This window comes from Myotis yumanensis, unplaced genomic scaffold (genome assembly GCF_028538775.1).
Source record: "Myotis yumanensis isolate MYYU_CA2020_CCGP unplaced genomic scaffold, mMyoYum1.0.hap1 SCAF_11, whole genome shotgun sequence".
Lineage (NCBI taxonomy): Eukaryota > Metazoa > Chordata > Mammalia > Chiroptera > Vespertilionidae > Myotis > Myotis yumanensis.
The window spans coordinates 3,204,206-3,229,935 of NW_027223762.1; the positions used below are offsets into that span (position 1 = coordinate 3,204,206).

At 54.0% G+C, this 25,730-nt stretch overlaps 1 protein-coding gene across 1 annotated transcript; it reads left to right on the top strand.

Annotated features, from left to right (window-relative positions):
- Nucleotides 1–2,630: 2,630 nt before the first annotated feature.
- TRIB2 (tribbles pseudokinase 2) lies at nt 2,631–25,343 on the top strand. The gene is given in 5 exon segments (XM_070428697.1): nt 2,631–3,493; nt 8,264–8,470; nt 8,472–8,502; nt 8,505–8,556; nt 22,919–25,343. Coding segments are annotated over 5 exon segments (1,029 nt in total). The 5' UTR covers nt 2,631–3,223; the 3' UTR covers nt 23,388–25,343.
- Nucleotides 25,344–25,730: the final 387 nt, after the last annotated feature.

A 25,730-nucleotide genomic window follows, 5' to 3' on the forward strand; every position in this document is an offset into this window, starting at 1 on the left:
TTGGCTCAGTTGATAGAACATCGGCCTGCAGACTGAAGCGTCCCAGATTTGATTCCAGTCAAGGGCATCTGCCTGGGTGTTGGGCTTGATCCCCATGCAGGAGGCAGCCAATCAATGATTCTCTCATCATTGATGTTTCTATCTCTCTCTCCCTTTCTCTCTAAAATCAATAAAAAATATATTTTTAAAAAATAAAATAAAACTGGGGACACAGTCAGGATTGGAACCAGGTCTCCCAATCCGAGTTACAAAGCCGTACTGGTGGCCACTGAGCAGAGGAGGGCTGGGCCTTTCTTACCGCCCCATGGGGAGAACTGCCTTAGGTCTGCTCTTGAGACCAACATGAACACACAAGTGTCTTAATGGAAGAAGACTGGAATAAGGGGCCCTGGTTAGCAGTCACAGTGACAGCCTGGGGGCAGATGACGGAGTCCTAGGCAGGCCTGTCAGCAGTAGGATGATATGCGCCAGGAGGTAGGACCACTGCTTGACCTTCTTCTCGAAACTCTGGTCCTGCTGTGTCCTCTCTGGCCAACTTCCCAGGAACCCCGTATCGCTAGAGTCCAGGGTTGTGCAAAATGATACGTTATAAATAGACAGGAGTGGGTATATTTATAAATAGCTCTTCTTTTTAGTCAAAAGTGGCCTAATAAGGGCAAGACATGGCCCCCCTTCCCTCCCCCACTAGAAAATAGGCATGCAGGCAGGTAACAGCTCAGAGACAGCAGAGTCTTCCAAAAGCCCCTTTCCTAGTCCCTGGCTGTTTTCATTTTTACCTTAGTTTGCCCCCAGATTGCTTCTCATTTACCAGGATACAGTATGTTAAGGCCTGGAGCTTGAAGCCTCTGCTGAGTCTGGCCCTTTACCTGGTGTGTCCAAACCAGGGAACTGGAACCTCTGGGGAAAGTTGAGAATAATGGGTGTGTGTGTGGGGGGGGGGGGGGGGGGGGGGGGGCGGGTTGAGACAGCAGCTCTGCTTGACTCTCAATGTTGAATGCACTTGAGTTGACTTGTGTGTAGGGGTGAGGTGTGTTAGGAGGAGGAAGCCAGGAGCCCCTGTCTTGAGGTGTGGGTATGGGGGGTGCTCGGTTTCACCGGGAGCAACTGCTGTGAAAGGGGAAGAATTCATGATTACATTTGCTCTGAATTTAAAGGTGCCCACAGCAGGTCTGCTGAAAAGACTCAAAGCCCTGGGCCTGGGGTGGGGGTGGCAGGAGGAGGGTGACACCAACTCAAAGTAAGGAATCAGTTTCGTTGTAAATGGGTAGGAGGGTTAAAAAAGAAAAGATAAACTAATTTCTGCAACCTCATGCAGCTCCCAGGCAAACACATTCTTCATCAACAGAGAAGGGCTCAGGCTCAGTGCACCATCTGAGAGCAGCAGCCGTGGCCTGATGCTCGGACGACGCCGGGCTTTCTGGGAAAAGCGCCAGGAAGGTGAATTAGGCATGAAGCACACTAGGCACTGCCCGGGGCCCCAGGGGGGACACCCGCGAGTAGTTGAGGCGCCGCTCGGATCCTCTCCGCGGCGAGTGAGCTCACTCCCCAGCCCTGGAGCCGCGGAAGGATATTGCACTTTGTTTACCCAGCCGGACCGAGCCGGGAGCGGGGCCCGCGCCCGGTGCCCGGAGCTGCAATGGCAGAGGCAGCCGCCCGCGCCGCCGCAGGCGCTGGAGCCGCCCGCGGACTGGCAGCATCGAGGTTGATTGATGGGCGCGGGGCTCAATGAGGAGAGCCCATGCGGGGGAGGGGCGGGGGCCGGCTCCAGGATGAGCCAATGGAGAGTGCCGCGGAGGGGCGCGGGGGGAGGTGGGGGGCGGAGACTCGGTGGAAATGTGTCGGTGACATTGAATGGGGAGACCGAGCGCGAGCGAGGCGCGCGCGCACACAGGCGCACACCCGCCGGCACCGCTAGCTTAGAGATCCCGGCCACGTAAGTAACTATTAATACCGCCTCGCCGGGAGATGCGGGCGTGCTGAGCTCGGGGACTGGCCTCGGGCACCGTCGGCCATCCCCTGCAATTTTAAATACTCTTCCCTCCGAGGGGGAAAGGAACACATAAAAGAAGAGGAAGAAAAGCCGGCAATTTCCTCCAAAACCAATCCGTCCAGGCAGGTCGGGTTTAGGGTAGGGGAAGCCGGAGTGGTTGCAAATTCTTCCAAGGCAGGATCCGGTGACCCGGCGGGGAAGGAACGCCGCCGGCTGCCAGGGCTGGGGGCGCATCCCTCCCAGCGCCCGGAGGACCCCCGGAAGCTCGGGACAGCCGGGGAAATCGGAGACCATTGATCTGCCCTGGACTCTGCCCGCGCTTCTCCCTCTCCTCGGAGGACCACCCGGAGCCCTGGCGAGCGGCGGCAGCATGAGCCTGTGCTGACCGCCGGCCGGCCGGCCAAGCCTGCGCTCCGTCGCGGTACCTGCGCCCGGCCCGCGCCGCCACCCGCGCCCGGCTTTTGCAATCTTTTGTTGGCCGCGCTGACCGCTCCAAGTTAAATGCTCCCTTGCTTTTTTTTTTTTTTTTTTTTGGTCTGTTTGTTTAATTCTTGGGAGAGCTCTTGCGATCTTGGAAAAGCCTCAGACGCCATCTACAGTTAAGTCGTAGATAACTACCCTCTCCGGCAGCCCGCCCCCCTTCCACGCCCCCCCACCCTTTCCACCAAAAAAGGGGGGTGCAGCGCGGATTCCGCCTGCCGCGCGGCGCGAGCCGGTAGACCCGTGCTGATTTCCTTTCTCTTTTTGTCGGGTTTCTAACGCGCGGAGAGCAAGCGGCCGCCGTGCGCTCCCCGAAGATTGCACCAACTCGAGCAGGGCTCCTGCCACCCACCCGCCTGCAAGTCTGAAGCCTGCGTGGGGGTCGCTCCGGGGGACCCGGCGCTGCAGCTCCCACTTGAGCAACCCGGCTCCTCGCCTAGATCCACGTTGGAAACAGAGGGAGAGAGAAACTAAAAGTGCCGCGATTCTGCACATCGCTGGCTGCTTTGGGGCAACAAAAGGACCCGAGCCGCTGCCGACCGAGTGCCCCCGGGAGCCGGGCTCGGAGCAGACCAGGTGCCCAGCTGCGCCCTGTTGGGGCTTCTAACTCTTTCTCCGCGCAGCCCCCTTCCCGTCCCCTCCCCTCGCGCCCCCTTTTAAAATCCGTGGCACGGAGGCGCCTGCAGCCGCACTCGCCAGCGACTCATCCCTCCGGCGGTTTTTGTTTGCTGGTCGTGTGCGATCCCCACACTCATGAACATACACAGGTCTACCCCCATCACAATAGCGAGATATGGGAGATCGCGGAACAAAACCCAGGATTTCGAAGAGTTGTCGTCTATAAGGTCCGCCGAGCCCAGCCAGAGTTTCAGCCCGAACCTCGGCTCCCCGAGCCCGCCGGAGACTCCGAACTTGTCGCATTGCGTTTCTTGCATCGGGAAATACTTATTGTTGGAGCCTCTGGAGGGAGACCGCGTTTTCCGCGCGGTGCATCTGCACAGCGGAGAGGAGCTGGTGTGCAAGGTAACGAGCCCTCGGCTGGGTTTGGCTTTTTTTGTCTTTTCAAAAAGATTCCCAGGCCTTTGCAGGGGGCGGGAGGTCGCCCAGCCTGGCGTCTGGGGAGGGAGATTCCCCGGGTAACACATCCGTGGCCTTGCTCCAGGGGCTTCTTTATTTATTTGTTCCCGGGCGACTAGTTGTGGCGAAGTTTTCCGAGCGGTGCAGACAATGGGGAGGGCTGCGGCGGGGGCGTCCTGGGGAAGCCCGGAGCGGCGAGGGCGGCGGGACCCCGCGAGGGCCACGGACACGCGTGGCCCCAGAGGCTCGTGGAGCGGCCTCCGCGCGCGACCCTGCGTCCTACCGCCCAGGGGATGTCTCCGGGTGTCCAGCCCCCTCCCCTTCCAGCCGGGAGCAGGGAATCCCGCCCCTAATTTCAAGGCAGAGATGACTCGGTTCTCTCGCAGCCATTGTTCTGAGCAGCGTGCAGGTGTTCGAGCTTTGTTCCGAAGGTGCCCTTTCAAAGGGACGCACAAAGGTGTCCCCTCTGGCTGAGCCGAGGGGCCCAGCGCAGGGAGCTGGCTTCTGCCTGGAGCCTTAAAAGGAGGCTTGTGGGTGGAAATCAAAGCCGCCTGCACACCTCCGGGTGTAGGAAATAGTGACTCCTCTGGGTCCCTGGCTTGTGTCTGTTTCTTCTCATCCCCAGACTTCCGTGCTTGAAGGGCCCCTGGCGCTCTCCCCCCCCTCCCCCCCCCCCCGCCCCGCCCCCCCCCCCCCCACACACACACCTTTGCCTGTAAAGTTCGGAGCCTCAGGATATTCTCCCTAACGCAGAGATGGACCCTAGGATTGATTTCCTTTTTGTGTCTTTGACCCTGAACAGTGACCGGTTTATGCATGTGTGTCTGTGTGTCTTTGTAGGCACCCACGGGGCACCAGACGAGGGGATGAGCAGGAGGATAGTTGGAAAAGAAAAAAAAAAGGACATTAGAACACACCTCTACCGAGGAATTGGACATAGATCAAGAGCTCATTGTCACTTCATTTTAGATTTGCTCACTGTTGTTTCCCCCCCCACTGGAGGGTGGGAGTGGGGGTTGGGGGTTAGAGGGATGGGTGGAGAGGGGGGGCCATCAGGAGTGGGGACCCCTGCTGTCTTTGAATTGCCTGACACTTTTACCATTAACCGCAGGCTTTATTTCATAGGGGGACTGGAGTGTTTCATTGTAAGACAGTGGTTTTGTGGAACTCTCCAGTCAGTTTTGCAATTGCTCGGATTAGACCTGGGGGCGGGGGGGGGGGGGGGGGGGGGGGGGGGGAAGAAGAGACTCTTTTAAATACTGCTCTCTGCTTGCCCCGAGCATTTGGTATTTTGCATCTTCTGAGTTATTGACACCCAGAGCAACTGTGCCTGCTCACCAAAATCCAGTAGGCTATTCAGAGCGGGGCTGGATTCTCAGAAGACCGACAACGTTGCACAATAGGGTAGTCATCCTTTGAAATGAATGAATTCCACAGAGCTGCCACTCTGCTAGGAAATATGCACAATCACCCAGCAGTGAGCGTTTTCACTCCTTTCGCTCAACTTGGGCACAGCATTTTCATATTTTTTCAAAGGCTGGAGGTGCTTTGAAGCGAGGGGACTCCGCCACCCCAGTCTGCAGCAGCGTCTTGCTGTTATTTCTTTGTTTTAAAAAGCAGAGGTGCCTCGGGTCCCTGCTCTTTCTTCCTCGGTTCGGATTCTTCGAGCCATATTTCACGTTGGGCTGACCTCACAGTGTCGTTTGCAGACTTGCTCTCTGGCCCCTCGCTGTACTTCATCTGCTGGTTTTGTGATGGCAAAGATTGAAGCGGCCCCTCGCCAATTACTGTGTGGCTGCGAGTGCCTTTAAGTTGCAGTATCATTGTTCTGCTTGACAGAGGTCATCCCTTTAAGACACAGCAGCCTCTGCCCCTGCCTTTTCACCAGAGGTGATGGTGGCATCTATGCAAGCACGGTGGAGTGCGGGAGGTGCTTGGGAGCTCTCAGTTGTTTCAAGGCGGCTTCCATGAGCTCCCCTCAGATGTGTACTGTGGGCGCTTAGCTTACTGCAAGGCTGAGTGAAACCTATGCATCGATGACTTAAAATCTAGAGTTCTTGTCTCCTAGCTCTGTGTTGATCCAAGAAAAAATGTTTGCAAAAACAGATCAAATGTAAAGATGCCACATATTGCAGAGGACTGTATAGAGAATTCTATGGGACATTATGGGGGTGGGGGAGGGGGGAGGGTCATTTAACCCAAATAGTCAGGCCTGCTCATTGTCCCCATGCCTACAGTAAGCAAAGGGAGGGAGGGAGCTTTAAGGGCCTGTAGCTTCTGGCTTTCATGGAAGTGCAGGTAGTTACTGTGCAGATTGACGTATTACCATCTTGGCAGAATCCCCCCTCCCCTTTTTTTTTTTTTTTTTTGCAAATGCTATTAAAGATGGCCCAATCTTACTGCTTTATCTGAACTGTCACATTATATACCTGAGGGTCTAAATTAAACATTCAAAAGCAGCCGCCAACCAGGCTCATGGCTCAATTTTGCACTTGAAGGTGATGGTTTAAATACCAATCCAAGCCCATAAATGCCTGTTATAGCTGCTAATAAACGTTTGGTTCCTGCCCATTTGGGAAAACATTCCTACTGGCTTTATTTTCCATTCTCCGTCCACCATCTTGGAATCGGGTCTCCTCTACAAAGGCTATGGCTACTATTGATGCTGCCATGAAGGTGTTCGATTTTCTTGTTTTAAATCTACATCCATTCAGTATTTCAGCACTGGGCGGGATCATCAGGTGCTGAGCAAAAAAAAAAAAAATTAAAAAATCACTTTTTATTTTACAAATGCACTTGAAACGGGAAGTATATTGTAAATAACGGTACCTGCACAAGCACGGGCCAGGAGCCTGCAGCCCGCTGGCAGACACGCGGCGGTTATGTAAGCGCAGCGCCTGCATAACTGCCTCTGCAGAGCGCTCACACTCGCCGAGGTTCCCCAGGCTGCCTGGGTCCCTGCTCCCTGCAGTCCGGGTCTGTGTGTTACAGTTGACTCAAGCGTAGCAGATGCTTAATTGAATGGACCTCCAGGGTCAGCTCACGGAGGTCATCCTTTGACAGCCTCGGGGTGTGATTTGTGGTCCCTGGAGATGCTGACGGACCCATTCTTAAAATCGAGGGCTTTCCTGAGATGGCTCATTATGGTTCATTCACAAAGTTACTGTGCTTCCTCGCCCAGGGTTTAGCACCGGCGCTTCCGAGGCTCTTGCTCACCCTGTCTGATTCATAGGTTTTATTTTTTGAAGCTGAGAGTGACTTCACTCGTGGATTCGGAGATGGCAGCCTGCATCCGTGGATGGTTTCAGGAGGCCTGTGTCTTCTCTTAAAATAAATCCAATATCGTGGGTGCATTTGGGAATGGGCATTGTCGGCTAAGCGCTCTTCTCAGGTTCTCATGTGGGATCCAGACCCCCAGAAGGTCGGTGGGGCCCTAAATCAACGTCTCCTGTTTATGGGGGAGAGGGGGCGTGACCCTAATGCTTTGTATCCACCTCATCCAGATTAGCAGTGGCCCAGCCAGGATTAGAGCCTCAAATTTGGTGATTTCTAGGCCAGCATTTTCCCCACGGCCCTGCAGGAATGCTGCTAAAGGAGAGCATGTTTTAACTCATGAAAAAGAAACAACGGGAAGTTAAATGACGGCGCATTGATCACACAAAGCATCTTGTTGTTAGAGCGATCCCGCTCTCCAGGGAAGCACCCCACCCGCGCCGGCCCCCACTCCTGCAGGCACAGATGGATTCTCGAACCCGCACTCCCAGGCAGATGGTGAAACCACATTCAAAACCCAGGCCTTCGTGGTCCTGATTCAGGGAGGGCTGCAGAGGAATGAACGCTTTTTAATTTTTTTTCACCCTCAGAACTCTCTGCAGGCTAATACCTCTCATGTCTGTTGCAAAAAGGTGTGAGGGTGGATTTTCTTTTTCAATAATCCCACAATGAGGCAGCATTTCACAAGGCTCGTTTTGATTCATAGGAAGTCGTTGCATAACTGATTCATTGAGCTAGAATCTGTGGAGGGAAGAGAGAGAGGAGCATGCCTGCCTTCCTGGGAGCAAGGACAGCGTCCTGTTCCCAGCCCTGCCACCAGGGGCTGGATGGGACTTGCTCTCTGGGGCTCCATTTCCACAATCTGTGAAAGGGAGGCATGGCAGCCTGGGCATGTAATTCTAGTAAGCTGCTAATCGTGCCGTATAGTGCTACATGACTCCGTTGTATTGCACAGAGTATGTGGTCTGTAATGGTTATACAGGTAGCTGAATAGTGTTCATGTCCATTTTTCTTTTCTTTCTTTTTTTTTCCCCCTGAAGGAACATAAGGTGTTATCTCTGTAGCTTGGGATGGGTCATTTCTCCGATTTTGCATTAATTCTTCTTAAACAGAGTTGATTGGGAGAGAAAAGTAATAAAACTGACCTTTTGTGGTGAATTTTTTTGTCTTGCAAAAACACTCTTACCTTCACTTTTTCATATCATCCTCCCAAATAGCATTTGCCCATATTACACATGACGTCTGGGAGGCCCAGAGGGGTCCAGCGACTTTCTTCAAGGGCGTCCAGCTGGCAGGACACAGGCCCAGGGGTGGTCTGGGTTCCAGGTCAGCACACCCTTTGTCATCGCAGAAGCTGGTCCCTGTTGGAGGTGCTCGCATGCTGTGATTGGCCGTCCAAGAGGCCCCCTCTGACTCTGGGTCTTGTTGTTCATTCAGCCCTAGGTGTTTGATATCAGCTGCTACCAGGAGTCCCTGGCCCCGTGCTTTGCCTGTCTGCCCACAGCAAACATCAACCAAATCACCGAGATTCTCCTGGGGGAGACCAAAGCCTATGTGTTCTTTGAGCGGAGCTATGGGGACATGCACTCCTTCGTCCGCACGTGCAAGAAGCTGAGGGAGGAGGAGGCGGCCAGACTGTTCTACCAGATCGGCCTCTGCCGTGGCCCACTGCCACGACGGGGGCTGGTGCTGCGTGACCTCAAGCTACGGAAATTCATCTTTAAGGACGAAGAGAGGTGAGTCTCATTTCTGTCCACACCACAACGGCTGCTCCTGAGCAGCCTGCTGCTGAGAGCTGCGTGGAGGCTGTTCTGCTGCCTGTGGTCTGGGTGTGGGGAAGACAGCCTGGAGGGACAAAGGGGTGAATGTCACAAGGCTTGACGTGCCCTTGGAAAATAGTCACCCCTCACTCCCAAGGTGTTATCCGATGCTCCAAGGACAGGTGCAGGGTATGTTGTGACTGCTAACTATTTTGGTTTTGGTGTTCTGAACTCTGAAGGTGGCTGCCAGCCTGGGTGGCATTTTCAGTGTGAATGAGGCAAGATTTCCCAAACCCTGGCCTTCAGCACATTCAGTGCCTGGCATCCATCCTTTAATATTCATTCATTCATTCATTCATTCCTCCTTCAATTGGGTATTTCCTCAATATATAGTATTAGTCACAGTTCTCAGTGCTATGAATAGCCAGAAACATTTACTAGTCAACTGACCTACAGAGATGGTGTTACAGGCCCTAAATAAAGTAGGTAGTGGGTCAGATGGGGCTGGGGGCTGGGATGGCGGTACCAACTAGGATGCAGAGTCCAGAGGTTTTTGTAAGAGCGATGACTCTGGGGCCCAGACTTGAAAGAGGAATATGTCATAGGCAACGTGGGCAGGTCCGGCCTTCCAGGTGAGGAGCCTGCCGCTGCACATCCACGGCCCGAGAAGGTCCCGGTTATTTTTGGAGACAGCTGGACAGGATGCTGGGCATCTGGCTTCCATTTCTGGTTCTTCCATTAACTCATTACATTCTATTTAGCAGACCCCACGGGGGCCCTGCTTTCTCCTCCAGATGACTTTGATTGAAAAAACTCTTTCAAGTTCCTTTTTCCTTTCTAATAATGTGCTTTTTTAGGGGGGGTGGAGGCAGCTGATTTATCTTCATTGCTGACTATTCCAAGAATTGTCCTAGAGGGCCTACGTGCGTGAGGTCACGGAATCCTCGGGGCCGCCTGTTGGGAAAGTGGATAGTGGCGTGCAAGTCCATTGTCACAGCTGTTGCACGCCGCCCGAATGCAGGTCCGGCACGCGTCACTCACTCAGCTCGCATTTCTGGAATGCCTTTTGTGTGTCTGCACAGGGCTTGCTATCTTCCGCCCCAGTGGCCTGTGATATTTTTGGGCTGTTGCTTATAGGCATCTGAATGAGACAGATCCAGTGGCGTGGGCGTGGGTTTTCCCTCGTGTGCTTTGAGCTGATTGGGAAGTAAATGCTTGGGAAGCATTTGGGGATTAACAAGGGAAGAGGGCCGGTGGCTGCGTAACCCAGATGGAATAATTCCGTGAGCGTTATAATCCAGATGGTGTACAAAGTGCAGACGCCACTGGGTTCCCCAGACCCACAGAGGTTGGGTATCGTTCCATATTTATACCCATTAAGGGGTGTCAGGGGTATCTGTGGCAGTTACATCCAGGTCTTGATAGTGAATGGCTTTTAGTTTTATTATCAAACTGAAGAAGAGAGAGATACCCTAAGATCTAGAGTGTGGGGAATGCTTATCTTTTCTGCAACTCAAAGGCTTCTGCCCTTGGAGCCTGGAGGCCCAGGCCCTTACCTGGTTTTGCCTTTAATATCCTGTGTGACCTGAGTTGGTCCCCTCCCCCAGCCTCCAGTCCTTATCTCTGTCCTGGCTGTTATATTGGCTCCAAGGTTTTTCTGAGCTATAACATTCAGGTATGTGCTTCTTTGAGTATTCTCCTTTGGAAGGTAGATCTATATCTGAAAAGGCATCCTTTAAAAAAAAAAATTGTCCCCCCTTTTTCCTCTACTGACCCCTTCTAGCTACCTTCCTCCCTCCCCGCTCCCCCCCCCCCCCCCCCCCCCACCCCCCCCCCCCCCCCCCCCCGCCTCCCTCAGGCCTTCACCACCCTATTGTCTGTGACCTGGGGATATGCATATATGCATACAGTTCTTTGATTGATCTCTTCCCACCCACCCACCCCTGCCTTCCCTCTAAGATTCAGCAGTCTGTTCTATGCTTCTGTGTCTCTGGATCTGTTTTGTTCATCAGTTTATTCTGTTTATTAGATTCCACGTATGAATGAGATTTTGCCCTCCTGTGTCCAGCCTTTCTTGGAGATGTATCCAAATGTGAACTACAAATGTAAGAGTTAATATTTGGTGGCATCTATAAGGCCCTTCTCTGAGGTTATCCTGTAACTTACTTCTCCCTGTAAACTGGAGAGGTGACAATCGCATGTCTGGGTTACTGAGGGGGCTCTGAAGGGCAGCGTGGGGGGGGGGGGGTCTCAGATGGGAAAGAACAATCGTCTGGGCAGATTCTCTGATGAGACAGCTCCCAAGAAAGCCACTTGCCCGACAGACGGAGCAGGACAGCAGGTGGATGCCCGTCTCTGGGATCCCCTTTTGAAACACCATCTTTGATCGCCTCTCTTCAGAGAGGAGTTTCAGGCATCAGCAAGCACCTGGGGTGGCAGGTCCAGCCACGGCTCACCATGGTCCATGTGTGTTGTGAAGTGAGGCAGAGAGGGTGGATCTCCCAGGTCACAGGACGTAGAGCAGGAGTGGCGTCTGGGAGTCCCCAAGGGTCTGGGAGGCCAAGCCCAGAGGTGAGCTTGCTCCGGTGCCCACAGCCAGCTGGCAGCCAATGGGGGCTGAGGCAGAGCTCACATGGCCTTTGTGGGGCTTTCCCAGGCCTGGCCTGCCCTGCCCTCTATGACAATGGGTCGAAGGGTTGCCAAGGAGCATGTCTTGGCAAAGCCCAAAGCCTTGATGTCCTAGCGCCTCGGGAAGACACACCAAGATGCAAGAAGCTTCCAACAGGAGGATGGTGATCACTGGTGTTCCCTTCGGAGTTATGTTTGACTTTTGCAAAAGAGCATGACCCTTTCTAGAAAGAACTAGAAAAAGTGTCCCATGTGGTTGGGAACCCAGAAACCGTTTCCTGGAGCAAACATATCAAAGCTAAACCCTTTTGCATTTTTTAAGGAGCATTTGCCTTTTGAAAAAGAAAACATTAGCCTGTCATCTGTCCCCCGCATGTCTCAGAGCACGTGGTCCCTGCAGCCCCCGCTTTCCCGAGGGGCCACGGGAGAGGAGAACCGCCCCATCTGATGGGTGGTGATGGCCACACAGGAGTGAAGTGACCTTGCTCAAGGTCACACAACCTGTTTGACGATGGCGCTAGCCTGGAAATCCTGTCACTTCACCCCAGAGCCCCATGGCCTGCTGCGGTCCCAGGGGACTTGCTGTTCTGCACATGACAAGTGTCTCCGTCTGGTAGGTCTGAGAAGGCCGTACTCAGTGTTCTCATCAGTAGCTGCTAAGACTTTTTTTTAAACCAACTGTCAAGTGTTTGTAAAAAGGGAGTCATGCCTCGTAGCCTTTTCCTTCTTAGTGTTGTTTTGTTTTTGAACCTCGCTTGCAGAGTGTGAGACCCTGGTTTGTCACGCATCAATCAGAGTTGTCCCTCGTGATTCCCAGCAGACGAGTCTCCGGGGCCCACACAGGAGTCCTGCAGGGGCCCTGGGACCTCATGGGGGCCTCGCTGCTGACAGATCTCACCTTCCATCTGGTCACTAGGACCTAACCATAGGCGTTTCAGTAGGACCGAGGCGTCCTCCCCTCCTGATAGACAATGTGGGGAGACGGTGGGTTGGGTCTGAAAGACTTTTGGAAGGCAAAGGATGGCATTTGCCTGTTTTCTGCACCTTGATGCATGGTCCTCAGAGGGAAAAGCGTAGACGAGCCTTGGAGGGGCTGCTTTATTACTAATCTTCAACTGTTTGCACATTAGTCTTCTCAGAGATAGGCGTCTCCTTCCTTGATGCCCTTGAAAGTGATTGGAGGCACAGGCATTACCCATTGGAATTGGCGGCACCTGGTCCAGAAGGAGACCTGCCTGTGGGCGGCTCCCGCGAGTAGACTTTCCGTCCTGGACCACCTGGAACTCTGAGCCCATGGTGAGCCATCGAGTGGCACTGCCAGCACCGGAAGTCATTGCCCACGGTCACTTTGCAGACGTTGTACACAGATGACACTCAGCTTTGCCTTCGACCTGAAGCCCGTGTGCCTGTGCCGTCTGCCTCTGGGTTGCAGTAGCAACATCTCAGACCCTCCTGCTTCTGTTTTATTTTGATTGAGGCTCGAGATTCAAATTCTGCCTCTACCACGATGAGCCACCTGATCGTGGCTACGTGATGTAATGCTTCTAAGCTGCAGCTTCCTCCAAGCTGAAATGACAGGGGCATCCCTGAGAGGTGGTTGTGAAAGTTCAAGGAGAGGATACTGCGACTCACTGTGGGGCGGGCTCTCACTGATGGACAGCTGGTCCTAGAGTCATTGATGAAACTATGGTGAGCGGTTCCCAGGGTTCTGTGGGTTCCTGGGGGAATGTGGCCCGTCTCTCCGGCAGCCATTTCCGTGAAGAGCGGGGGCTCTTGTGATGTCAGGGTTCAGATTGAAGCCACATCCTCTTCTCTCTGTTGCGCTATCGTCACTGAATCAGTGCTGGGAGGGTGACTGGTAGAGGTCAAGTGCATGTGCTGTGGAACCTTCTGCTCTGAAAGGCCAGACGGTTGACAAGATGTATGCACAGGAAGGTGGACACCAGGCTCACTGGGGAGTGAAGGGTGCCACCCACCGGGCCTGGACCGGCCCTGTTTCCTGCCCTGCGCCTCCACCGGCCCTGATGTTTCTGCAGGCACAGCCCCCCTTCTTTTGTTTTCGTTTTGAGGAAGTTAAACCCGTACCCGGGTTGAATTCGTCCTGGGCACACCCTTTGCATCCACAGTTCCTATAGTCAAATCTGCACGGGAGGGGCCCCCTGAGTGTGGGTTGGGCCTTGAATCGATAGAGGGCAGTGCCCAAACCCCCAAAGGGTGTGCCCGTGTCTGTGTCCTCCACCCCCGTGGCCTGCTGTGCCATTAGAGTGGTCTGCGAGGTCAGCTGTTCTTTGGGGCCCCGTGTTGCAGTCTGAGACTCTCAGGGGAGGCCTGCGCTTGGGAGAGGCTGGTTACTCCCGTGTGGAGACAGAGCCACTGTCTGGATAGGGATCTCTGCTCTTGCACTTAACCTTGCCAAGTCACCTCACCGCCTCTGCTCAGAGCGCCTCCTCCGTGGAGAGAACAAGACTTTCCCCCGGGGAGTCAATGAATGAGTGCGGTGAACCCGTGCTTGGCTCCGAATTCGCACCTGCTGTCCTGAGCCTCCCGCCACGGGGGTCTGTCTCTCGGGGTGACCCGGTGCCAGCTCGCTGACTCGGGGTGGGAGGAGTCCTCTCGGCTGGGGCAGCCTTGGGTGCAGGCGGGGCTGCCGAAAGGAAGTCCCTGTTTTACCTGCTTGACTCCTCTCCCTTGGGACGAGGCTCCCTGCCACCCCTCACTCCCCGCCCCCAGTCAAGGCCCGGAGTTGACATTTCATTGCACAGAAATGCCCCTGTGAATGGAGAAACATGCCCCTGTACATGTTTCTTCTTTGGTTAGAAGATCTTTATCAATTGACGTCACACGTTTCGTTTCCTCTGCTCTGTGGAAGCTGGTCTGTGCCTGTGTCTGCAGGAGGGAGCTGGGACCCCGTGTAGGAACCTGGGGCCACCTGTTCCATCCCCCGCTGCGCCTCATGCTGGGGATGGGGGCGTTTCTCCCTCCCTCCCCAACCTGGGCCGGGCTCTTTCTCTGTTGTGAGCATCTCTCCTGGCTCTCCCTTTAGATCTCCAGGCTGCTCCTGCCTCTGCTGAAGCTGTAAGATCCAGCAGGGCAGAGAGGGCAGGCACCGAGTCCTGGAGACCGGACCCTGCTTCCTTGCATTGACAGCCAGTGACATGAGCTCCTGGAATTCCCATCTTTATGTTGATCCTGCTGACCCTTGGGGAAGGCTCAGGTACCCACCCTTTTTCCCAGGATGGCGAGGAGTCTTCTCCCCCAGCCCCCACTCTCTGTCACGGGGCATCTCTCTGTTCTACGTGCCCATGTCTGCATCTCAGGAGCTGTCGCTGGGTCCCCACTCCTGGAACGCAGTGGGCACTGAATCAGTGAAGACCCCCCTCATGGAGTAGGAGCAGCTCGGATTGGGTTCTAGTGACAGAAGGAGGGGGGCAAGGGGGAGTGCGGGCCATGGGTGTCCTTGCCTGGGATGCGAGCCTGAAGGATGAAGGCGTATGGATCTGCCGTGGACACACCTTTCAAAGAGCACCACTTCTCCAGGTCCACCTCACACGAGAAATCCCCCAGCGTTTCCGTCTGGATTGAACCATTTATGCAGAACAATTTATGCAGACCCTGCCATCGGTGTCCGTGTTGGGGTGTCATTTCCCTTAGGAAGGGCCTAAGCGCAGTGCGTGGGGAGCTGCCTCGGGGGAACTCTGCTTAGGAATAGACTCAACAGGAGGGAAGGGAGTTTGAGCAAAGGCCAGGAGTTCCCAGCATGCTGTGTGTCAGGAGGGACGTGCTTTGGGGAGACTCTGGGTGGGGGGACAGAGGAGGCTGAAGGGACTGGCCTGCGCCCTGACCCCACCCCACCATGGGGCATGGGAGGAAAGTTCTGGACCCTAAGCAGCTGGGCAGGTGCGCCTGGCTGTCTGGGAGAACAGGGCTGGCATTAGGGGGAGGTGGTGTGCAGACGCCTGTCTGAGGGGCCATCGGGAGATGATGGATTGGGGGCCGGGGATCCTGCAGGAGCAGGGCTAAGTGCAGGGCAGCGGGAGGCCACTGGCGCATTGATGAGGAGCCCTGAGCTGCTTTGTCTGTCTGGGGATTCCCTGCCTGTTCCTATGGAGACGGCAGGCTGTGCTGTACCTTCCTGAAGAGAAGGCCGTGGAGGTGGTGGCTTCCCCGCTCTCCCAGGGGCCAAGAAGACTCCAGTGACTGTGCCTGCAGGCAGTTAATGCAGGCCTGTGCATGAGGATGAGCCCTGTGCATGAGGCCAGGCAGCGGTGCAGTGGGAACACCTGGGGGCATGAGTTGGATTGAGATTCTCATCCCAACTGTGAGACTTCCTAGCAGGTACTTCATCTTTCTAAGCCGTGATGTTCTCCTTCATCAAGCCCAGCTCCCTGATGTGTGTGTGAGGTGCCCAGAGTGTACAGCTCCCGGCACAGCTCACCAGCCCCTCTGCTGGGCCCCTCCCCGGGGACTCTCCTCTCCCTGAAGCGTCTCCCTTCCTGGTGTCCCGGCTGCTCTGTGCTCATTGCTGAGCAGCTTGGCCTTGGAGCTGGGCCTGTTCACTGCATCTACTGGACCTGGTGCATTGGTGACTCTCAGAGGTGACTGCTAGAAAACTTTATGTGCACAGGAACCAGAATTAAAGGAGTGAAGGTTTATTGGGCAGAGTTTAGCAGCCCGTAGAGACCCAGTGGTGGCTGCCAGGTTGACTTGGTGCTGGGGCGGTCCTTCCCTAGCTCCCCACCCCCTCAGCTACAGCCCCAGGTGGCTCTTTGCTGGCACCAGGACTGGTGGCCAAGCGTAGCGTCGCAGTAGCAGACAGAGCAAGGCCAGACCTGGCTGCAGCTGATGGTCTCGCTCGACCCTTGGCCGGCTTGGACCCACCCCCTGGAATGGCCTTCAATGACTTCTCCGGATTCCACTGACCTCAGGCCACCGGACTTCCCATCCTGGCCAGGCCCACTTTGCCTGGCTGAACTCCCAGCCCAGCCCCGCCCTGGCCCAGCCTTGTCCTCATCGCTTCCTGCCCAGAGCCCAGGGCTGTGTAAAGGTTTAAAAGCCAGGCCTGGTCTGCTTGGGTAGGCCAGTTTTGAGATTTTGGAAGGAGCACTAAATTTGGAGGCCGAACACTTGGGTTTGAACCCGAGCTCTGCCACTCAGTTGCTAGGGGACCTTGGACAGGCCGCATCAGTGTTCTGTACCTCAGCTTCGTCATCTGGTACATGGGCAGGTCCAGCTTCCCACGTGCGCCTCGTGAGCTACAGCGGCTCGAGCGTGTTTGTGATGTTCTGCATAGGCCTGGGCCTTATTGGTCTCTATGTACCAGGGTTTTCCTTAAAAGTGTCCCCATTTTTGACGGAGGAAACCTGGGATGCTGGTGCCACGATGCGCTTTGGAGAGAGCTCCCACCTCAGGATCCTCCCGACAGGGATGCGGAGCTCAATTTTTTTCAGTTACCCTATTCAGGACCCGCACATTTAATTCTCTGGGCCTCAGTTTCCTTACTTTTTAGGAAGCTTGCACATATAATATTTGCCTTTCAGCTTTGTTACGAGAAATAGAGACATAGACTGAAGAAATTCCAGTATTTATTTATTTATTTTATTTTTTATTGATTTCAGAGAGGAGGGGAGAGGGAGAGAGATAGAAACATCAATGATAAGAGATCTATTGATCGGCTGCCTCCTGCGTGGCCCACAGTGGGGATCGAGCCCGTAACCCGGGCCTGTGTCCTGACTGGGAATTGAACTCATGATCTCCTGATTCATAGGTCCATGCGCAACCATTGAGCCACTGGCCGGGCAAGAAATTCCAGCATTTAGACGTTCAGTTTGTGGTTGCTATTGTTACTATAATTATTATCATCCTGAGGATGCCATATAGGAAGTGTTGCTACCCCTATAGTTTAAAAATTAAACTTAAAATCAGGACTCGTAAAGCTGACAGAGCCCTTTTCAGTCCACGTAGCCATACGTTTTCATTTATAAATGCGAAGGCCAGCGCTGCTCCCCGAGGCGGGGAGCGGAGCTGTGTCCTGCTGGTTCTGGCTTCCTCACCTGGCTCGGGAGCCAGCGACACCAGGCCTGGCACTGGCTGGGCCAGCCCCGAGTACACAGGCTGCCCCGTGTGAGCCACGTTCATTCAGAGGTCGAGAGCAGAGCAGGCTGTGCCGCGCCTGGGCCGGGGCCAGGTTGCAAGACGCATGCGGGGAGGCAGCGTCTGGGCCAAAGGCATCCTGCCCTGGGCTCGTGGCTCTTTCCTCCAAGAAGCCATAGGAACAGCCACTGTCATTTGCAGCGTTTTGGTCACCAGCATCTCCACCGTTCCTTCTTGTCACTCTTGGGACTCTGTATCCTTCGTGTACCACCGCCTCTCGGAAGCCCATCCTGCAGACCTCCCTCAGGACTGAGTACAGTGAGCAGGAGCGGGCTGGGCACCTGGGTGGGGGAAGGACATGCCAGGTTGGGGGAAAAACAAGTGCAAAGAGCCCAGCAAGGAATCTGGGCATCGAATGCATATACACGTCCATCCGCCTGAGGCTTGTCCATCTGTCTTCCCCTCCATGCTCTGGGGTTGAAGTGAGACCCTGTCTTAATAGTAAACGCGATCTGAGTGGCCAGCATGTGCCGCCGTGTTGCTGGGCTCTCGGTAGAGACTGTACAAGTCCTGTGGGAGCATTGCTCATTGAATCCTCACAGAACTGAGAAAATGGGTGTCACGTGTCACGCCTGCACCCCCAGTTCCTAGTTTAAATGCCCAAATGATGGACATTTGAATTATTAGGGCCACCGATGGTCACGAAAATCAATTTCTTCGCCTGGAAATTTATAGTCTTTGGGCTCTTCAGGAGACGTCCGATGTGGAAAGCAGATCCATTCATTTTCTCCCACTCGGACCCACGCAGGTGCTCCGCCAGGCCTCCCCCACCCACGTTATAGAGGTGAGGGCAGTGGCCCCCATTCCCAGAGGGGGAGTCAAGCCCCAGAGACCTTCCTTGTGTAACAAGTCCGAGGGGACTGGACCGGAACTCCAGCCCAGCTTGGTCCCTGCCGTGCGCACCCTGGAAGGACCTTGTCTAAAGACGTAACCCAGGCCGCCCGCCTCGACCCTTGCCTGGGAGTGATGTAAACAAGTTCAGGATGTTCCCAGAAGCAGGCAAGGTCAGACGCCTGCAAGGCTGTTTCCTTTGCGTCCTTTTCCTGGCTTCTCCTTCCCTCCTCCCTCCCCTGCCTGGGATGCGTGTGCTCCTCCATCCCGGGAGCAGGCTCCTGCCCTGGGGCCTCCTGCCCTGGGGCCGCCTGCCCTGGTCCTGGTTGCATCTGTGCTGCCCACGTAGCTGGAGCCTCGCTGGCTGAGCTCACAGCCCAGAGAGGCGAGCGCCCGGCCCCCAACTAGCCCTACTAGCCCGACGAGCGTGCCCACCCTCTCAGCCTCAGGCTCAGGGTCCACATGGAGGGAAGATCATTTTTGCTTTGGAAGTTGATCTTAGGAACTTTGAGAGCAGGCGGAGGTACCTGGCACATGTTCCGCGCCATAACGTGGTCTTTGGTGTCTGGTAATTTTCGAGTTGCACTGGCCGGCTCTGTGGCTGCCCTGCCCCAGCACACACCACGCCGGATGTGACAAGCAGGTAGGGACACAACACATGGGTGAGCTTGGGCAGAGCTGGACCGCAGCGCATGGGGTGTCTTGATTTCACTCTCAAATTCCCTAGGTATTTGCATGACCTCTGAGTCCCGTCTCCAGGTGGGGAGGGGTGGGGAGGGGGGCTGCAGGGAGGGGTTCATTGACAGGAGAGAGCCCTTTAGCATTTTCTAGGGCCATTTCTGGAGAAGGACCCCAGAAGAGGGTTTAGGATGCAGGTGTGGTCCTTGCTGCCTCGGGGGGAAGCCTGGGGGGAGGGGGAAGGAGAGAGTCTGAACCGGGGGGTGTGACCTGGACAGGGATGAGAGGGACAGGGCTTTAGATGGAGCTTAGCAAAGAGCTCGGGCGCTGCAGCCTGTCCCTGGAAGGGCTGGGTCGCATCTCCCCCCATCCGCACGGGAAGTGATTTACAGCACCTGCTTCCGTGGCGCCTTCACGTGACCTCACTAAGCCTGGCCAGGGAGGCAGCTGGTGCTCGTTTCTTTAAAGCTGAGCCCACAGAAGCGCTGAGGGCATAACTGTGAGATTGCCTTTCACCCGTGGACGGAGTGTCTGCTGGGGACCAGTGTAGGTGCTGAAGGCATCGCAGTAACACAGGTGCTGGTCTCTATGTGCAAGGGACCCTCAGCCACCTGCCCATGGCTCCAGCAGGGGGAATGAGGCGATCACCCCGGGGTGAGCATGGGAATAAGACATAGAGCGAACATGTGTAAGTACTGAAAGACGATGCGTCGTGTTCAGGTGGTGACGAGGGGGTAGGGAGCAGCGGGGTGGGGTCTGCACTATGTGGGGGGGTCAGGCCAGGCCTCCTGCATAAGGTTCACCTATGCAGAGACCTGAGCGAGTGGGAGTGAGCTGCACTGGCGTCTGGAGAAGCGCATTTGGGGTGCGGGCCTGAGGGGGACCCTGTTCAAAGGCCCCGGGAAGGACCCAGGTCCGTCTGCGTGTTTGAGGAACAGTGGGGAGGCTGGGATGGAGAGAGGGGCGGGGGCTGAAGACAAGGCTGAGATGCCGCGGGTCACTGCGGCCTCAGTGAAGGTGTTGGCCTTACCTGGTGGGCGTCCGCAGAGGAGCCCAGCCCCGGGCTTGACCCTCTGATTCCGATTTAGTGCTCATTCCGCTGCTGTGTCCCTCGCCCGCAGTTAGGCTATTTATCAGTATTACTGTTCTCTCCACTGCGATGATTATTCCCACAGCTCCTCTGCTGCCAAGGCAGTGAACTTGGAGTTGGGGAGTCTGGCTCCCTCCTGGACTCGGCAGGGGCGTTTAAGGGTGAGAGCAGGTGGAGGAAGCTGTGGAGAGAGCCCGCTTGTGCCTGTGGTTCGCGCTTCCCTCCCCTCTGCCCCTTGTGTCTCACTGACTCACCTCCAATCTCTGCTGTGGGTCAGCCCACCTGCCCCCTTAGAGGAGAAAAAGCAAAGCAAGAGGGGTCTGTGCTCACTCAGCACAATTCCGGAATAGCACCCTCGACCCTCCCTGCCTTTCTAGGTCATTCGCTGTCGGGAGAGGAGATGGTGTGGACCACGGGTTACGACAGAGCATGGGGAGCACGTGTAACAGATCGGCTGCTCTGCATCCTGGAACCCCAGGATGTCCATCCAGCAGACGGTCAGGCTGTCTTTTCTAGATAGATGCCCAACAGTGAGAAGGTACTTCCTGCTAAGGAACCTTACACTTAAAAATGGTAAATGTAGGAAATTTTATGCAAATTTTACCACAATAAACATCTAAAATAAAAAAACAAAGGAAGGTTACCCTCTTCAACAGTCCTCTGCAAGGCTGAGAGGCGTAGAGGTTGAGCGACTGCTCCACAGCCACACCACAGGTGGAGATGTCTGGCTTCAGTCCACTCTCCTAGCTCCAACCCACACCATTTCTTTTCTTTTTCTTTTTTTTAAAAAATATATTTTATTGATTTTTTTATAGAGAGGAAGGGAGAGGGATAGAGTTAGAAACATGGATGAAAGAGAAACATCGATCAGCTGCCTCCTGTATATCTCCTACTGGGGATGTGCTCGAAACCAAGGTACATGCCCTTGACCGGAATTGAACCTGGGACCCTTCAGTCCACAGGCTGATGCTCTATCCACTGAACCAAACCAGTTAGGGCTACTCACACCATTTCTTGTTCATGGATGGAAGTAAGTAGAGGGGAGTTGTCACTCTGTGGTCTTTGAAACTGCTACCATCCAATTATGAGATCTTAGCCGGGCCGGTGTGGCTCAGTGGTTGAGCGTTGAACTATGAACTGTGAGGTCATGGATCAATTCCCAGTCAGGGCACAGGCTGGGTTGCAGGCTCAATCCCCAGTGTGGGGCATGCAGGAGGCAGCAGATCAATGATTCTCTCCCATCATTGATGTTTCTCTCTCTCCCTCTCCCTCTCCCTTCCTCTCTAAAATCAATAAAAATATGTTAAAAAAAAAAACACAAAAAAACATATATGAGATCTTAGATTCAGCTGAGATTTCCTCAGACCTGTCCTGTGGAGCTCTCCCTGGATGAGTTTGAGCCTCGCCTCCTCTCTGGGGCTCTCTGAGTAGTGGTGGTCATCGCCCTAAAAGGCCAAGATGTGCAGTAGGAGGAAGGTGAGAAATAGCCGTGATGGACCGGAGTCAGGGCTCTGACTGAGGACCTTGTGGTATTTCCAAGCACTTTTCTCTTCTCTGCGCATGTGAGCCTCATGACACCTGGGCAACAGGGAGATGAAGGAACCACTTGATGTGACTGATACGGACCTTGTAGGACCTAGTTGGTGCTTTCTATGAGGTTCTAACCCTAAATCTAGTCCCTCCTCCCTGTCCTATGTCACCTTCGTGGCAAGCCTTGATCAGGGTGATGGAATAGGGTTCACTGAGTTTACGAGGCCTGAGACCACTGGCCCTCTGTGGGGGTGGCAGTGTTCTGGGCCGGGAGAGTAGGAGGAGGATTGTGGTGTTAAGCACTGAAAGGTAGTCATTCTCAATTTTCCCCTTAAAGAATCACAAGATGGGGAGACAGGGATTCTCGGGAGGCCTCTTGGCTAAACAGAGAACACTGGGCCGTGAGCTTATGGTGCTGGGTCGGGGACAGCCCTCAGTCTTGAACAAGTCACTTCGCATCCTGGTCCTCAGTTCCATTCACTGGAAAGTATGTATAGCTAATGATAAGAATTCAACTTATTTCCAAAAGTCTTTACTGAGTACTTACTTTATTTTATACCCAGTGATGATATCAAGACCCACTGTATAAAGGCCTAGATTCCAGGGACTCAGAGTTTCATGAAATTTCTCCACCTCTGTTCTTACCCAGTGCCCCCAGGAGCGTCCTACATTCGTGTCAGCCAGCACTGTGGTCCTCACACGGCAGGGGGAAGATGGGGGAACAGCGTGACAAGTTTGAGAAGGCTATTGGGCTCATCCTATTATTCACGCACACACACCCATGCACGCAAGCACACACACACATGTACACACGTGCAACATGGTTGACTTAGGGAGACATGAGGTCAGGCCTTCTGTTTCCCAGCTAAAAGGCTTTGAGCAAGTTACTCAAGCTCTGAGCCTCCATGGTCTTACCTGTAAAATAGGATCGTACAACCTTCCATGTCTAACCAAAGCATTATGTGAGGCCAAAGTGCGCTTGAGTAACGTGAGAGGTCCTTGCAGAGTGTCTGCCAGCTTTACCAAGCGTGGTGGACAGAGCTGCTGTCAGCTTCCCAGTTGGTTGGATCTGAGTTCAGATCTTGGGAATCCCAGTCATTACTCAGATGTGACTTGGAGCAGGTGACTTAATGTCTTGTTCCCTCAGCACTAAGACGAGGCAATGCTGTTATTGGTGACCTGTTTACTTGCTAATGGGCTGAGTCCCCTAATAGGTTGTAAGCTTCATGCAGAGTCCTTGTCAGTCTTGCTCACTTCTGTGTCCCAGCTCTGGAAGGGGGTCTGGCACTAGAAGGTGCTCAGTAAGTAATGTTGAAGGCTGGTGAGCGGATGAAGGAAGGAGTAGGAGTCGCTGGATACTGAGCAGGAGCTGTGACGTAATGATGTGTCGGAGCACCCTCAGGAGCTCATGTGTCCCTCCTTTCCTTGCAGGACCCGGGTCAAGCTGGAAAGCCTGGAAGATGCCTACATTCTGCGGGGAGACGATGACTCGCTCTCCGACAAGCACGGCTGCCCGGCCTACGTGAGCCCGGAGATCTTGAACACCAGTGGCAGCTACTCGGGCAAGGCCGCCGACGTGTGGAGCCTGGGCGTGATGCTGTACACCATGTTGGTAGGGCGGTACCCTTTCCATGACATTGAGCCCAGTTCCCTCTTCAGCAAGATCCGGCGCGGCCAGTTCAACATTCCAGAGACGCTGTCGCCCAAGGCCAAGTGCCTCATCCGGAGCATCCTGCGGCGGGAGCCTTCTGAGCGGCTGACCTCGCAGGAAATTCTGGACCATCCTTGGTTTTCTACAGATTTCAGCGTCTCCAGTTCAGGATATGGTGCTAAGGAGGTGTCTGACCAGCTGGTGCCGGATGTCAACATGGAAGAGAACTTGGACCCTTTCTTTAACTGAGCTCACGCCCCACAGAGACTGGGCTGGTACCGGAGCGGCAGAGGGCAGCGAAGGGACTTCCTCCAGGGACCACACGTCACCTGGCTCCGTAGCAGGAATGACACTGACACTCACAGGTTTCTTGGTTCAAAGAAGGAAAACCTTCAAGGAGCTGACTGAACATGTAGCATGGGGACGGGAGGTATGGGGTGGGGTTGGGCCCTGGGGCCGGGTCAGGGGTGGGGGGAAGCCCCCTGCAGTTTCTCCTCCCTGATGTAGCCCCGGAGACCACCCCCCTCAGTTGGCTCTGTCTACCCCACTTTTCATTTTGTTCAAAACTAGTTGCAGATCCTGACAGAATCGAAACTCTGCCTCAAACCCACATCTCGGCATCGCACTGTTAGCATCTAACTTCTTGTCATGATTCAGGGAAGGTACAATCGGCCAAGGGTTTTCTTTTTCTTCTTCTTCTTCTTCTTCTTTTTTTTCTTTTGAAACAAGCCAACCACCTATCTGATCATTAAACGGTCACTTAAAGACAATTCGGTGCACACAGACTGACATGAAACCTGGGTGCTAAACTAAAAGAAAAGGAAAGTCCAGTTTGTGTCTCTTAATCGCTCTCTCAACTCATTCCTTCGAGGTAAAGTATGTAATACCCCATTCGGGAAGGGACATGTTCATTCTCAGCTCCCTGAAGAGGGGAGGGGGACCTGGCCTTCATAAGCTATTCTGTTTCGTGTCAGGAAGCTCTTAGAAGTCAAACTTCCAGAGCATCACTGCTCTCGTAGTTTAAAGAAAGAGAAAAGGAAGGAAGGAAGGAAGGAGAAAGGCATTCGCCTCCTTAGTCTTTTTCCTGTTGAACGACCAGGGTTGCCTGCGAGGCATCGCGCTAGGCGGAGATGGGAGTGAGAGAGCAGGAAGCTTGGAGTCGGAAGCTTCTACAACCTGGGGTTCTCAAGAAAACATGTCTGTCTTTGTTCTATTGGAGACGAGCGAGACAGAGCAGGTTGTCCCCCATGTGTAAAATACAGGGCGGCTCTCTCGTTCCCTTCGTGGAGAATGACCCTCTTGGCTTCGGAGGCCCTCTGGTCTGGACAAAAACCCTTGGTAGAGATAAGTGGGAAAGACAATAAGCTGAAAGCGAGGACGATATAAATAAAACAGCTTCTACCCCCACACGCACCTTTGTATCTTCGAGAACTCTTCTATTTATTAAGGAAAATGTCACATTGTGATGTATTAAGCCAGTACTTCAATTACGGGTTGACTTGGGATGACATGTTACATGCTGTCGTTAACATTTATATATATATATATATATATATTTTTTTTTTCCTTGTTTGAGTATTTCTGTCCCTGAAATAACCTTTCCTTTGGCTTTTCTAGATAGCTGTATTTGATTTTGAGTGGCCAATGTTTTTTTTTTTTTTTTTTATTAACGGCTTTTCTATCGCTGTATGATACAGAACTCTTTCGGCATAAATATTTGTGTTTCCAGTACCTCAGTTGTTTGGATTTTACTGCCTGTATACGTTGTGTGAACTGGTCCTGTTTTTGGGTAGGTGACACGTGGACTCTAGTATGTAAATGTTACTTGAATCTGTGCTCCATTATCGTATGTGGCATGTATGTGCGGACCGTGGATGCTTCACGCCTGCCCAACAGGAGCCCGGCCGGCCCCTTCCCGAGAGGGCGGCTCCCCCGTTCGTGTCCGGAGACAAGGCGGCCATGGACGTGCCCTGGATTCTATTTTGATAACAGAAGATGGAGAGGAGAGGCTTTTTACACTCTGAGGATGGTGCTGTGTCGAGGAGGACCTGTTTCCTTCCCTCCCCCTGTATTTTTTAAGGACCCGGGAGGAGGAGAGAGTGGTGACATGCATGGTGGGAATCTGTGGCCTCTGGTGCTTTGTCCTGTATTTGGTTTAATGTTTTTGTCCTAATCTCTTCAATCAATAAAATTGTGCGTATTTAACTAAAAGTCTGGGGTCTGGCGAAGGTGACTTCCTGCTTTGGAGGTTTGTGGCCGCTGTGTACCAGCTGGGAACTCGGATGTTCTTGAGGGTCTTCCGTTCACGGTGAACCATCACTACTGCCAGACAAGGCCAAGGCTGCCTTCCCTCAGGACGGGGCGTGTGCCGGCAGGTTAGGGGTAACAGCTCGCTGACTTGTCTATCTCCCTGGGTGAATCCTCACCCCGCATTCGGAGGTGTGAGTTACTTTCCTATTTCAGATTAGGGGAGGAGCCCGGGCAGACACAGACTTCCCCCAAGGTAAGTGCCCTGTAAGGATAGGGTCAGGCACGGACTCCAAAGCCTGTTGAGTCCCAAAGCCTGGTACTGTTTCTGAGTCCAGTTCTCAG